The sequence below is a fragment of the Magallana gigas genome, chromosome 3 (assembly GCF_963853765.1).
Source record: "Magallana gigas chromosome 3, xbMagGiga1.1, whole genome shotgun sequence".
Taxonomy (NCBI): Eukaryota; Metazoa; Mollusca; class Bivalvia; order Ostreida; family Ostreidae; genus Magallana; species Magallana gigas.
In genome coordinates this window covers 7,889,868-7,906,088 of record NC_088855.1, presented here as the reverse complement: position 1 = coordinate 7,906,088, position 16,221 = coordinate 7,889,868, and the positions used below count along the sequence as shown (strand labels likewise).

Here is a 16,221-nt window from a genome sequence, read left to right as displayed (position 1 = left end):
GATATTTATGGTACGGGGAAGAAATTGTGATATAAAAGTACCAATAACTCAGCTATAATGTGCAGAATCATAGTTAACCCGCATCCAAAATGTGCTATTCTTAGCGAACAGACTGCACGCATGGTTATAGAAACGTTCCATGCACTCACATACACACTTGCAAAATATGATGCAACGAACGAGATTTTTTTCACCTTTAACTTATATTTGATGTTCTTAACACTATTTTCTAAAAATTCTTTTCTTGATTTTCAAAAAAAAAAATGATGCAGAACATGGCGGTTTTCAGCAAGTATGCATACGATTGAAACGAATGCTGTAAAAAATGGAAAGACTTTATATTTTATTGCAGCTGGTGTACATTGGTGAATGGTTTAAATTTAATTTAAACATTAACTAGACAATAACTAGTTGTAAATCAAAATCTTAGAAATATCAGCTATATCTGGATTGTAACATTTTTTTTTTAATTAACTAACGTCCACGTCGTATTACGCGCCATTTAGATGTGTACCTATATATATAAGACAAAATACTTTGTAAGTCTATTTTCAATTACCAAAAATTTTGAAAATACATGTAATTTTGAATAAAAAAAATTGGTTTCGATTCCATGATATTCATTATTGTAAGTAACTGCATGCTTCTACCTATTTAAGACACCTGAATAGGCTGTAACTAGGTGGTTTTACTGGTATTTGAAAGAATTAAAGAAGGAAGTAAATGTCACTTGAGGTGCTGAATTTAATGCACTTGAAATGCACTGAAGAAGGAAAGTGTATAGCAACCACGCTTCTCTCTCTCTCTCTCTCTCTCTCTCTCTCTCTCTCTCTCTCTCTCTCTCTCTCTCTCTCTCCCCGGTGGTACATTAAAAATATGTTTGTTTTGTTTTACATACCTTATCCCTCATGCAGCAATATACCTTCAGAACGATATAACAGAATTCGAAGGTATTATATTTACGCAACAACATATGCATGCCATTTAAATACATGTACGTGTAGTACTCGTCTCGACATTAGTTCACATAACTTACAACATTTTTTTTATTTACATATTATCTACTCTGTGTAGGATTTGTTGCAACTGTTTGACATTATGTGTACAGTGCTCAATGTTCCCAGTCACATGGCAATGTTTACGTTGCTGTGTTGAGACACGTGATCTTCGCTACGTCATAATTTTCCGCAGTAAGAAGATAAACACAGACGGTGTATTATCCTTGAATGTGTTGACGGCTCGAGGATTGCAGGACAACAAACTGAAATTAAAGACAGTCCAGTCCACTGGCAAGTGTTGACAGTGACTTATTCACCGTGAGTACTGCATAATTTATACTATTAATGAGTCGATGTGTAGTTTCCTTTCAGTTCGCTGTTTTTGTTTTGTTTTGGAGCAGACATGTCGACCATTTGTGTATTGCATTGAAATGGCGCTAAAACATTTGTTGTTTGATTTCGTCTAGGATCTTCGTCCACATGGACAGATAAATGATTTATTCGAAGTTTTTGTACTGTTTAAATGTTAACATGTTTATTAGATTAATAAAATCCTGCAAACAAAGAAACCCCTTTGATCAAAAATAGGCCATGTGACAGTCGATGTATATAAACAAAGAACCACGGGCACTCACTAAATTAAGCACAATATGTTAGGTGAATGTGAATCATTTAAGCACGATTTTTATGACATATTTGAATATGTGGCGTCTCATGAAAGAAAAATCAAGAAGAAATGCTTACTTTCTTTGTTTGGGAAGAAAACGTCATATTGATCAGCTGTGTACAGCTGCTGTGTATTCTGATAATAGTCTGATGTCTATTGTTTGTCGTCTTTGATGTGGTGTGTTGATGTTAATTTCAATTTACATGTATGTTCTTTTAATGTAAATTTCCAAACATCAATTTAAATATTAAAATATAATTATAATTTCTCATTGAATTCACTTAGACCCATATGCATGTAGTCATTTGTTTTGTTATACAGGTTTTAACAAGTATACATACATAAGTAATGAAAGATCTTTTAAGTTGAACTTGAAAGGCCAAAAGTTTTATCTTAAACAGTGCACTATACAAAAAACCACAGACTCGAGCAGGTGATCTTGGAAGTCTCATATGAATAATTAACACCAATGTGTTACCTCAGTCCTGCAGTCAGAGACAATGCTGATGACAAACTGCCCATTGATTTTCAATATGCAGTCCTGATCCTTTGTTGCTAATGTTTTTGTTATTCATTGCTAAGTAAGTTGTTCTGGTTACTGATCACTGATCAGAATATAGATCAGTTTTTTTCAGCAAAACCTAACTGGAAAGGAAATCATGAACAGGGCTTTTAAAAAAAATGGGAATTCTGGTTTCGTTTCCTCAAGCTTTTTTCTTTAACAAAGAAATCGTTTAACCTGCAGGTGCTATTTATAGAACATGAAATCAGCTGTAGTTTGTTTACATCGCAGATTTAGGTCAACATATTGCGATGCGATTGGTTTAAATGTGGCAGTGTTATTACTTTCTTATTGCGCAGTTCCTCCAGTCTTATAGTGAATATTTACTAGCAATGGAAATATGTTTTCATATATTACATATTACTTGGATCAATGGATATTGGAGTATTTTTTGTTTAATCATTTAAGATAATTAAACAGGAAATAAAAACAAATGAAGATGAAAGTGTTAGCTATGTATGAGCAGATCATTGTGATTTAGCATGGCAATACAAAATTATTTCATTATAATCTTAATTGTATTGATTCATGTAAAAATTAGTTTGATTATGAATTGATCGATATGCATTTAAATGCATCATGATGAAAATTTTATTATTTTTTAACACAATCTATTCCTAGCAGTTGTGTCATGTACACAGGGGTACTAAAGTTGTTCACGAATCTTTGCTGATAAATATGATAGTAGTTAACAACCATGAGAACGTTCACAGATTGAAGACAGATTATACCAAGTTACCTACTAAAATGACAGACAAGGTTATTTTGTGTACATTGCAACTTAATTCATGCTTGCAGTAAATACATGTATCACCAAAGTACTTTTTCATTTTTGTTTAATTATTTGTCTGTTTTGGTTTTTTGTTTTTTAACTGTTAGAAGAGTTGGTCAAATAAAGGCATACTAATATTGAACTGTTGATCTTGAACTGTTGATCTCTGCAAAATGCCTTCCTGAAGTAACCCTTAGAATAACTGGAGCATCAGATACAAGCTTTATATTGTTTTCTTCTTACACCAGGTAATGTTTTTGCACATTCAGGGCTGGTTAATGATCTGGACAAGTTCATTAAACTGGTGAACAAGTCTCTCCCTAATTGATCAAGGTAATTCATTACAAAGGGTCACAAGGTGAAAAAAGCAAGGTCAGCTGTTTATCATGTTAATATCTTCAGCATAAGCATCATAATGGCAGTTTGTGAAATATCAGCACTTTATTATGTTTAACATTTTCCTGTTAATGCAAAAAAAAAAAAGATAGAGATATAATCAAAACTTGTACAGCAGGAAGAAGGAAATCAAGTGATACTAAGGCTGGTATCTTATTTATTGTGGTGGGATCTATTAATATCTCGACAAGGAAAGTAATGAGTCAACAGCTGAGTGCACTGACCAATTTTTTGCCTATCGATAAACTATATATCTCGTGTACTTGTCTGTTCTCCTTTTTGGGTACACATTAGTGTCCTTATCTACATGATTATTAAAAACTGTATTTTTGACTGTTTATTAGGCTGTTGTGTAAAGTGCATCATACATTTGTAAGGGTGAATGGGGTGGATGGGGGATAGGGAAGCAAAGTGAATGCAGGTGCAATATTTCTTTGTAATGTAGGGGCATAATTGCTTTAATGACAGAAAGCAGGTAGAGAAACCTTATTACTAAAGAGTAAAGACTGATTTTGTGTTTTGCCAGTGTAAAGATTTCTTGGCATCGGTTCAAACCTACTTACACAAACCTAGCTGATACCATTATACCAATGGCAAAAAAGAAAGTTACTCAGTGTAAATTAAGGTTAGATTATGTCTACAGATTGAGAGTAAGGGGTTTCTATTCAGTAGCATTATAATACCTTTATATATACATGTAATATAATTTGGGGGAGGAAATAAGAGCAGGCACAGAGACTTATTTTTATCCGTTCTTTTAATGAGGTATTATTACCCATGCACATATTCCAACAAGTTGTTTTTATACAGATTAGGTTCACTGATGATATCGTTATTTTGGTGTATCACGCGCAGTATAGTTGTTTTGAAATACCTGTTTTTCAAAATTTAAAAATCCATGCAGTTTGTTATTCAAAGCTAGCATCGTTTATTTGAATTTCTAATTGATCTGGCTGTGTTTGTTTAAGTATATACATCTGTAAATTTCACAAGGACCACACAACCAATTTCTATTGCTTATTGATCAGGTAAAGCGAGAGTTTTCCAATCAATAACCACAACAATCTGTTTCCGTCTGAATGCCCCCAGTCCAAGCCAGCTATTTTTAAATGAGTGATTACAGATTTCTCCATAAGAAATAACCCCCGGACAATACAAAACTGGCATTGAAAATAAGATACAGATCCAATTAAGACTTGTCTTTTTGTTTCAAGGGTTGTCCCATAAATCTTGTTTTATCGCTAAAAAGGAGGCTAGAAGGAATTGGAACAGAATTATTTGGGATTGACTCTGCATCAGCGTGAAAGATTTTGATATAAAACGGTCAACATCCATGAAAGAACAGGGTTGACAATTGCTTGAATTAAGTGAGGCTGAGGGAATCCCAGGACCAATGACACATCTGACCCATTTATACCCTCGTCCAGTAACTGTTGCTACCTCTGACTCATACCAATAAATGGCACAAGGAAACAGAAAGACATCAATTTCAGTAACAAAATATGATTGGTGGAAAATTTAATGGCTTTGGCAAAAAAGGTATACAGGGTAGTTTGGTTGATGAGTATAAGCCCAGAATTATTTGATTTAGGTTGCATGGCATATCAGATAGGTGGTCTTTGTTCCAGCTTGGCATAAACAACCAAAACCCAATGTCTTCAGTCTCCATGCATTGATGTGTCAGATTGTTGTTTTGTTCCCTATTGATTCCCAGGCTTTTTTATTGAGCCCACACGTTAATGAATTAAATATCTTGTGTTTTGTTTTAACAGACAAAGGCACAACCATATATTGTTCACCTATGTCGTTAACCTTTGCAAGAGTTCAGTACAAAATCATTAAGAATCCTCACTACAGCAAATTAAATGTGATCAACAACCAGTTCTATCTGGGATCACTGCATACAATAGGCAGATTGCCTTTGAAAGATGAGACAATTTAAAGTACAAAGGAATCCATCCTTATAAACCTCTATGTGACTTTTACACCCCCTCCCACCAGTCTTAAGAAGAGGGGTGTCATCAAAGGATGTAAAGGTCAAACATAAGGGTCATATAAAACTATTGGTTTAAGGGACAGAACACTTTGATAGTGTTCAATATTTTAATTAATGTCTTTACCAATGAAGGGTGTCTTGTTTGTATCATTATTAAGTCTATAATCTGCTTGAATCGAGGAATATACACACACTGGTTCAGAGTCTAGAGGTATGTAGACGGTTATTAGAGAGATAGGGAGGTGTTGTTTGGTCTGTAGGTCCTATTTTTAAGAGGATTACCCAGTGTTATCGTGCATGGACAGGATGGCCAATGATGTAATTGACACAGCGGACTGTAATATCGTGAGGTTTATTGCCCTCTTTAATATTGTGTCTTGTTTTCCTTGGGTATATATAATCTTTATCATCAGAGCTTTCTGGCAATGTTTGTGTGTCTTCCTATCACTATCCCACTGCGAACATAGAATGTGCTGCATCTAGGAAATCAGGATAATTATGTCCACTTTCTTGGCAAGCAATTTGAATTTGGACAAAATATAAGCAAAATAGATTATTTGTGTTGAAACTCTAACATCATTTATTTATAATTTTTTCATTGTATTTCTATATGACTTTCATAACTTTTTATTTTTTGCACTGTACATGCTTTTTCTAGAAAGAGGAATGCCAGAGTCTTGTATTCATTTTAGTTTGGAGAATGCTCTATCATTTTAAGAATAATCACATGTTGCTAATTTAAAGCTGTCAGTTCAGCTCTCAACAGCACTGGTATTGGCAATTGGTTGCTGCTTGGTAATTGTGGGTGCTTGATCTTAAGGTGCAGTTTCTTGATATTGGTGTTAAAAACATCAGACAAAACAGGTTTAAGGCAGACAACTCATAAATGAGGGGAGTTTCAGGGGAGACCACTTATCAATCCCTTTTGTTGTCATGCATGTTAAGTTTGCTGCAGACATTCATGCAATTCAGTACATGCTTCTTTTTATTATTTTCAAGAATTTAAAATTTGCCGGTAGAATTTTAAGAATTTATTGTTTTCCTTCTTTTTGATATTTTTGTGATTGTAAACTTCCGGTACTAGCTGATCTGTTATACTGTCAATCATGTTAGACAATTTATATCGGATAACAGGCTAGGCCCATGCTTATACCATGGGACAATCTGATACATATATGTATATTGAGCGGTATTGAATAAGACTTCTCTAGCAGACGGCTGTTCTTGCATGGCAACTCGTAGAACACCTGTTAAGTATTGACAGACCAAGTTACCATGCTACCGTACATTAACACTCTTCATTCAGTAGGAGATGATTCAGTGACAGTTACCTCTACTACTGGCATTGGAGTATTTGTTTTTGTCGTAGCAGTTGATTAAACCTGACAGAAGACTGCCTAATCGTACTCACTTCCATTGGAGAGCCGAGTCATGAACTTTGTCTTGCGGAACTTTCCACATCCAGTATGAAGCTGTATATAACAAGTTAGACTCAATATTGATTTTGTTTCCAGGTGAGAAAATCTAGCAGGCTTATTAGATGACCAAAGAGAAGTGAGCAGTTGATCAACAGGACAAACACACAGGCTGATCTAGGCAAAAAGAGCAAGACTGAGGGGGATTCTGGGATCACAGAAACTGGCGCACCGAGTTTTAATGTCTAAGATTTTCCAAGATGGTGAAAACCTTTCAAGCGTATTTGCCAAACGAGTGCCACCGAAAATATAGTTGTGTTCACTGCCGGGCTCACCTGGCCAATCACGACGAACTTATCTCAAAGGTAAGCTATAAATATAGTTGTGTTCACTGCCGGGCTCACCTGGCCAATCACGACGAACTTATCTCAAAGGTAAGCTATAAATATAGTTGTGTTCACTGCCGGGCTCACCTGGCCAATCACGACGAACTTATCACAAAGGTAAGCTATCAGCAGAGCCTGTAGTTTACAATAAAGCTTGGTTACAGCATACATACTTATAATGAATTCAAGCTTACAGCTAACTCATTTTCATTCCCCTAAGTCTTTATAATGTATTATATGTTTATCAGATATAACAGTTTATGCTACATTGTTTATCAGACACTTTGCTATGAGCATGATAAGCATGTTTTACCGTATCCTGCACCAAAAAGTAAAAAAAGAAAGATGAGTTGAGGTATTTGTAAAAAAAATTGCACCGTTAAATTTCATTGTAAATGAAGTTAGACATGCAGGAAAAATTAATTCATTTTTAAAAGCCAGAATTATATCCAGTGTGTTCTTCAGAAATACATGTATATGTGACATTCAAAAGTAGCAAGTGTTTGTCACTGCCACTTACTGCTACTTAGGTCCTGTCCCAATTAAACAAGAGTTGCCACTGTAGTACTGTGTGGAATTATGTCACGAAATCTTAAGTTTTCTGTGTAGTAGTGAAAGTTTGTTAACAGTAGGATTAAGTGATAGCGATATGCGGTAAGGAAAGGAAATATATACATAAGTGGTGTTTCCTGGTTTAACAGAGAGCTATTTATGATAACTCGGGCACTTGTTTCCTAGTCACCAAATCCTGGGGACGGAATTTATCACGGTATCCGACTGTTAGTCATTGGAGACTAGCTCACGTAAAACAAAATAGCTGTATTTACATATAACTAGTACACAGGACTTGTAAAAAATAGCAAAGTTTTAATAATTATACATTTATCAAAGTAGAAGTGATCCCCTCAGCTATTAACTATAGGACTACTGTTACATGTATATCATATTTCCCTTTTATGCCAAAATCAATATGATTGTAGGACCTTGTTGTACTCAGCAATGACGGTCATTACGAGCCTTGGTCATTAAGACTGATAGTCCTTCCTATCAATATAAGTATGGACAGATGTATTTTGATACAGTTAATTGGCAAGGGACTCGGTGATAATAGCTCAGAGACAGGTGAACAACGTGACTTTAGCAGACGTATGTTGTTGTGTAATAAATGCACTACCTTTCATCACTGACGAGCTTACCTGCAATTTATTTTTCATATAGATAAGTAGCATCATAAATTGTGGGATACCAATAGATTGTGTCATCGTATTTATTTTGTGATTTGTTTTACCGCTGAATTTGGGCATAAGAAGGTTTGGTTAACATGTACATGAGTATACATGTATATGTGGCTTAAATGATAAAACTACCGCAAAAAGGATATGAAATCCTTGTTAGAATTTAGTCAAGTGAAAATAATACATGTTAAATAGAAATGAGTCAGATTCCAGCCCAGCATGTTTCTACCTGATGTCAGTATGCTTTAAATCATATAAAGACCTTTAATATAATTTATCACTAAATGGGTAATGATTGTTTTGTTTATGGATGTAGATCAGTATTTCAACTTGAATAAAAATTTGGATTTTTGATTATCATATAAATCATTTTTATGTTTACTAATTTTATTCTACTACATGTATAATGTATTTTTTACAATCTTTAAAATTGTACACAACAAGTTCACCAGTGTTGGTTTCAGTTTGAGTCAGGCGTAATATTATACAAGTCAAAACATGACCTAGCTGAACCTGGGGATCCCAGCTTTAGTCATGCAACCTTACCCACCCCTCAAAGTCACCAGGGTTATACCCACAGTTTAAACAAGGCCATATAAACAAGACCAGTATATGACCATCATTGCTTTGTTTTATCTGAAATATAAGTAACATCAACACAACCTCGGGGTCAAAATCGGTCAGACCCAATGCTATATGAGATAGGAATATCAAACTTATCTTATTACAGGATACAAGTATAAAGATACTACAAAATTTATGCTGCCCTATAAGTTTGCTGTTAGGTCCTCACAACATAAAGAGCAAAGCCAGAAGTCATGCAAGCTTAATGTTAAGGTGATATTTATAGTCCTTATGGTCCTTTTTGTCAACAGTGAGATAGTTATCCCGCTGGGTTGTAGCATGATGAAATTTATCTTAATAGATTCTTGTTCTTTGATGATAATGATCACATTATATAAGGGATTGAAAAAATATAAAGGTTTCTATGATAAGGATCACATAATCTATTTAAGGCATAAAATATATGCAATATGAAGATTTTTCCTTGTTAATATATTCAAAATCATTTAGTTTTCTATTTGTAATTAAAAAGAGCAATGCATTAGAATTAAATAAATGTAATTTAAATCACTCATTAAGAATCTTTCAATAAATTAGAATATCAACCCAACCAATTCATATTTAATCAAATCGACATTTTCTTTTTCCAACAGATGTCCTGAATTTCTCAAATTTCTTAATGTTTTGAATTACCCTTTATGCAATTTGAATCCAAAGAATTACCATCTAAACTTTATATGTATATATATGAATCTTTTAATTAGAATTCAGTCCTTAGCTAACATCTTGTAATCATGCAGTACTTGTACTGACATAGAAATTTACCCTTATTTCTTTTATCTTTCAGTCTTTCCAGGGAAGTCAAGGAAGAGCTTATCTATTTAACTCGGTGTAAGTATCCTGATAGCTTAATATCTCCCTTAACTCAATGTGAGTATCCTGACAGCAAATTATCTCCCCTAATTCAGTGTGAGTATCCTGACATCAAAATTACCTCCCCTTGTCTGTTTAACTCAATGTGAGTATCCTGACAGCAAATTATCTCCCCTTGTCTGTTAAACTCAGTGTAAGTATCCTGACAGCAAATTATCTCCCCTTGTCTTATCTGTTTAAGTCAGTGTGGTATACTGACAGCAAATTATCTCCCCTTGTCTCTTAAAGCGAGACAGGAAATTATATAACCCAGGAATAACTGGGTTATGATTGAAAGTTGACAGGGCAGGCAGGCTTAAAAACAAGTTTGTGGTGACTAACATGGAAGCAGAAAATTGGTCCTGGCATTGAGTGAAAATCAATATAACACTTATAAAAACATCAGGTCCCTTAGGAATCGTTTGCGTTGAACAAGATGTAGGCATCCTCCTTATTTTATATTCAGACGCAACCAAGTTTCACTGCTTCAGACATTAAGTTTTGCTTTTGATGACTATCCAGTTAGGAAACTATATGCATATTGATGACTCAACCTTAAAAAGGATATAGATGTATGCATCTGCTGTCAAAAAATATTCCTGCACAAAAAATTGTTTTTCCCTCTGATTTTTCTCTTCATGTTAATGCTAGACTAGAAATAGAATGATGGGCTTATTTCAGAGTAGAATAGGACATATATGTAGAATAATGATGACCTTGGGGGCATTGATTGGATCGACCCATTAGCCTGATGATCCCTGGTGCCTCTAATTACAGGACTGTCCCAGATCTCCCACACATCAACATGTGATTGACAGATGTAGGTCAGGGGTCAAACCTAGATGAGGTTCAATCCATCAGAAGGCATTGATACCTATTCTGTTCAGGTGTTTGCTCTCAAAATGACAAATCTAAATTAATCTTAGCGATAGCAAATGATGTGCCAGAATGTAGTTTTGGGTTTGTTGGGAAGATATGAATTCTTATCATCAAGTTACTGCATCTAAAGAACTACAGAAAATTGCAAAAACTCTCAGAGAATGTACTAGAATCAGAGAATATTATGATGATAGATATTACTTAGAGTACAGAAGCTGAAGATAATGGCTGAGGTGAACTCTAGCAATGTTTACAGTGTAGATAATATTTGTGTGTTAATTGGGGAAATGATTTTTTTTTCAGGGTTAATGTTGGTTGTGGCCCGGCAGAAGAGAGGGTTTTATTAACGGGACTCCATGCTGTGGCTGACATATTCTGTGAATGCTGTAAAACAACACTAGGATGGAAATATGTAAGAGCTTGTTACATTGTACAAATGGTTCAAAACAAAGCCAGCATGTTGTAAACAAATAAATGAGATGTATACCTATAGAGCCATCATTGTATTCTAACTGTTTTATACCTGCCAAAAGTGAACCAATAATCTATCCAGTCATTTAATTTTTCTGCACATGCAAAATATGTACAACTGTGTGCAATGTTGCAAAGTTAAAGAAGGAAATTTATTTCAACATTTTCTTTTCAACTTTCAGGAGCACGCTTTTGAATCTAGTCAAAAATACAAGGAAGGAAAATTCATCATTGAACTTGCTCACATGATCAAGGACAATGGCTGGGCCTGACTAGGATGACAAACAAACAGACAATGCTCTTGGATTTTGACCGTTTTTTACTGACCACTGCAGAATGTGATGTGTTCTCCCTTATGATGATGAGGGCAAGGTTGACTTAGGGCCAGGGAAGCTGTGCCATTGCTGTAGACTTGGGCTTCTCTCTCTGTGTGTTTGGGTAGGCTGTAGAACAGTGTTCATGTCTCTCTCATTCATTTCTCTCAGGAAAAGTCTCTCTATGGACCAACTCATCAGAATTCATCGGAAGCTTGATCTGAATGGAATTCTAAGCCACACACACACACACACACACTCAGTCTTGATGAAGAGAGGCTAAACTTTCCATTTAAAGAACAAGGCCTTGGCATTCAATCCAGACAGAACACATCTGTGATATATCTGTCAATGCCTCCGATTATATAAGTAAATATGTCTGTCAGAGTGTGATGCAGCACACTTCTCAGTTTGTGGATGGACAAACTTAATTCTATAAGATTTTGTACACTGAGTATGTGTTTTGGTAGAAGCACAAGATAAGCTTATCTCAGGTAATACATAACTATGAAAAAAGGAGAAAAATAACAAACCACTGAAAAAGTTTTTGGAGGTTGAGAAAAACACCAGAATGAATGAGTCTTTATCGGCTGTTACATTGAACAGGGCATGTAATGTTAAATGACAATTCCCTGTAATGCAGTTTTTAAGCACTTCATATCTAAACCCATCAATATTTTCAGAAATTTTACCAGGTTTTGCTGTGTTCATAGTTTGATTCCTTGCCTTTGACCCTCTTTTGTATGAACTATCAAGAGGATACTTTAAAAATGATTTCATGTACGTGTTGCTTGTACGAGCACTTTCAAATCAAGAGAGATAACTCCTAATTTGCTATGTATTTTGTAAACGTGGTTTCTGTCTTTCAGGTGTGTTATCTGTATCTTTCAATTTGGTTTGCTTTTTTTGACACAATACATTTGAATTAGTGATTAGAATATGGAGGTTGAGTCATTTTGTTGTTACATTTCTTTGCTAACATATTTTGATAGATTTGTAGAATACCTGGGTGTCAGTACCTGTTGTAAATACATGTGTGTATGTATGTATGTGTGGAACACTTGTCAATGCACTTACCTTTATCAATTCATCTCATAACATGTGTAAATTGTAGGGGATATTTCATATAAAACTTATCCAATGTCTTTCAAATTGTTAAAAATCATTTTTTAACACATATTTTTTTCACCCCCATGAAATTGCCATTGTATTGAAATAGTTTTTTTCAAATATTTATTTTGTTGGAATTGGATTAATTAATCCACAAAGTACCATTATATGATAAATATAACACAGTGTTGTTTGATTTCCTCTGACACTGTTAAGCAGTCAAAAAAACAACTGACCATTTGAATCTGTAACCCGGAAGTGAAACATTTTCATCACACAATGAATTCACCACTTATGGATTGAATGGGAGCCCTGTATTTCTGACTGGTCGTGTATCACCTATGTACATGTATAAGTGTATGCTTGACCATCCAAATCCTGTAATCGACTGTGTTTGGAGATTTTCATATAGTGCTATGTTTGTTACTTGCTTTCTTTTTGTTGTCAATATTATTTATATATTGTCACGCCTTATGGTTGAGAGGCTTCAATAAATACTAAATAATTTACATTTGTTATAGTTTGTGTTTCGCGATCAATCTTTGCCTCGACAGATCTTCGATTGACAGATTTGGATTATCAGATTTTGATACCATGGTACTACCTGGATTCTTTAAAAATTGATTCCTACTGCTGACATGCATGCATATCAGTTATTGATTATTGATTACGGTCTTTTTGTTATGTCTGGGAAAGGAGGGGATAGCAACACACGGATAAAATCCTGTTGATATAGACTTGATTGGATTATCAGACAGGTAGATGCTGATTGACAAACATGGGACTATCGGGATTATCCTGTCCCAGCTCCTCGGATCTCGCGGCCCTGACCGGTGGGTTGTCGCCATGGCGCAGTGGTGCTGTTGATATGTTGTGGGAGCAAGCACACTGCAGGCACTGACAACTGGTTGTCTCTTTATCAACCGTAGTCAACATGGGAGGTATTTAACTAAGCAAGGCCTTGGATTATATCAGTTGGAATTTGAACTATACCTATAATAAAAACCTTTCGATTTCGTCCTCGGATTTTTAATGCAACAGGTCTCAAGGTCGTGTTACAAAATCATATTTGAACCGCTTTTTCCCCTGCGATTAAAAAGACTCGAAATAGATCGATAATTTGTCATGCGTTTTTGTTAATATTATTTTTTTTAAAATAATTTTTAGAAGTTAAAATGCAATTCCTGAATATGCTACTGCCATGATCATAGATGTTATTGTTTACTGTGACTTAAAAAACAATTACAGGGGTTGACTGGAGTTCAGGGCCGTTACTGAATTACATTATATTAGTCCTGTGATGAAATACTTTGTTTTTGTGGGATTTTTTCGCCGATCGATGTGTCGTTATATTAGTATTTTGACTCGGAGTTTGGCTTTATCAGCGGTGATAGCGCATCAAGTGTTGTTAAGCTCACCAATGCTGGAAAGAAAGCGTTATAACGGAATGAAACACGCTTCATGTTGCAATTCAAATTAATTTCGTGTGAGTTATTGATGTAGAAAATCGTATTAGTTGCCTTTTTTCACCTTTTTAAAGTGATTATACATGTAGTATTAATCTACAGTATAACGATAATTCGATTTTTTTTCTTCTTATATACAGCCGAATAACTGATGCATGTTTAACCCTCCTAAGATGATACGATGTGTAAACATTCTGAGAGGTAGAGAATTGGAGGAATAACTGTTATTTAACGAACTACAGTTATTTTATTTTAAGCGAGGGTTGTCTTTCCTGCATAATACCTCTTCTAAGGGAGGGTCCGAAAGAGTCCAAAAGAAATGGTTATGTTCGGTCGTCCCAATGTACTGTATTTTTAACACCCCCTGGGGTGTATTTTCAACCCCTTACCCCCCCCCCCCCCCCCGAGGAGGGGGGGGGAACAATACTTAGAACTATGATTTAATTTCTGTATGCTTGAACTATTTGTGATAATGATAATAAGTGTCTGAGGGAAGATAGAAAAAAACGCCGTGTATATGGACAATATTTCCTCAGACTGAGTATGGTTATTATCAGCAGCAATTTCCGATGTCCTTCATATCTCAGCTTCCAGTCGAGTTAGGGATGCGGTTAGTGGGGCGAACCTTTTTAAAGCTACATAATAATTTGGTTAGTGCTCTTCGTACATTTTTAACAAGAACTTGCGTCCCACATTACGCAATTTTTTGTCCTTTTTTACCTATTTTTTAGTGGAGACAATCCACTAAAACGTTTTGTTTTTGCAAATTAAAATCCCGATGGTCATTATAAAGAAGGACAAAGCTAAATAAGGAACATTGAAGTAAAAAAAAATTAAAAGGGTCAAGAACAACTAGGTGCAATAATGTAGCCCTCTCCGATTTTTTTAATTTCATGTTTACTGAAGATGTTTACCCCCACCCCCCCCCCCCCCCCCCCCCCCCAAAAATGGGAGAGGGCTAGATTATTGCAGCTAAGAACAACTGAATTTCAGATGATAACAAAAATCAACTAATTTACATTAGTTGTACAATTCAGTAGATAATGTACATGTCATATTTTACATATTTTAAGGCAACGTCTTATTTTTAACCGAAAAAACCACGGCTTTAACTTCTACTGTCGACGCTTTGAGTATTACTCATTTGCCACACTGTAAGTAAAGACTGAAATGTACTGAATATGTTCAAAATTGAGTTAAAAGTCTAACTGAATTGGTACAAATTGAATCGACATTGGGTATTTTCTCCATTGTATATAAAGAAATTCGATTGTACTCGTAGTATTTTCGAGACTGATCGAAACTCGTGAACATTCGATTAACAGCACAGACTTCAAGGTGCACAGACTGCACTGAGCACAGACTGCACGGAGCACAGCCTGCACGGAGCACAGACTGCACGGAGCACAGCCTGCACGGGCTGATGTCGGATTTCTAAATAGTCGATATATGGAAAAATTGCTCGGGTTTTTTTTCACTTAAAATACTGATTTTAAAAAACCCAAAATGGACAGGTATTAAATTAATTTTTGTAAACAATACTTTGCCTTCTTTGAGAGTTCTCATGTAAAATGAATATAAGATGAACAGAAGAAATCACTGACGCGGGTTATGTTCGTATTTTTTATTCAATGCTTCAATGCTGACTTCCTTCATACCCGGTAAACAACCAATGAATATATTTTAGTTGATGGATTTTATCTCCAATGTGCCTTAGAAAGTCAGTTCCTGTAAAATTTCAACAGTTATATCGAAATTGGATTGTCTTCTTGTTTAGCCATCGAAACTCGAAGGTACAATAATTCACAAAGAGCCCAAAGGAACTGCTTTTCATGTAAAAAGTATGTTGAAGATGAATTCTATTTTATTGAAGTATGTCCAGTATATATTAAATACCGTAAAAATATATTAAAAAGGTATTTTTTTATGAGAAACCATCGATGTTCAAACTGTTGCAATTGTTTAATAACGAAAATTTTAAAGATATGCGTATCCTCGGCAAATATATTTTGTGTAGCATGAAATTAAGAACTGATGTTTGTAATTAACTTTAAATGTTGTTCTTTTGATTTTTTCCC

At 35.0% G+C, this 16,221-nt stretch overlaps 1 protein-coding gene across 3 annotated transcripts; it reads left to right on the top strand.

Annotated features, from left to right (window-relative positions):
* Positions 1–1,145: 1,145 nt before the first annotated feature.
* On the top strand, positions 1,146–13,184 carry LOC105343970 (protein yippee-like 1). Of its 3 annotated transcripts, none has more exons than XM_066078325.1 (5): positions 1,146–1,289; positions 6,906–7,240; positions 9,839–9,882; positions 11,086–11,194; positions 11,436–13,184. In XM_066078325.1, exons 2-5 carry the CDS (start codon positions 7,067–7,069, stop codon positions 11,523–11,525), a joined length of 417 nt encoding a protein of 138 aa, XP_065934397.1. In that variant the 5' UTR covers positions 1,146–1,289; positions 6,906–7,066; the 3' UTR covers positions 11,526–13,184. The 3 variants fall into 3 exon arrangements, with proteins under 3 accessions (XP_065934397.1, XP_011449815.1, XP_034339308.1); XM_011451513.4 differs by having other exon boundaries at positions 1,160–1,316; positions 6,906–7,171; XM_034483417.2 differs by having other exon boundaries at positions 1,160–1,316.
* Positions 13,185–16,221: the final 3,037 nt, after the last annotated feature.

Excerpts from the sequence above, each read along its gene's own strand:
- LOC105343970 (XM_066078325.1), top strand. The coding sequence starts at position 7,067 with ATGGTGAAAACCTTTCAAGCGTATTTGCCAAACGAGTGCCACCGAAAA. Across the intron at positions 9,883-11,085 it reads GCTTATCTATTTAACTCGGT|GGTTAATGTTGGTTGTGGCC; the intron begins GTAAGTATCCTG and ends TTTTTTTTTCAG. Across the intron at positions 11,195-11,435 it reads CAACACTAGGATGGAAATAT|GAGCACGCTTTTGAATCTAG; the intron begins GTAAGAGCTTGT and ends TTCAACTTTCAG.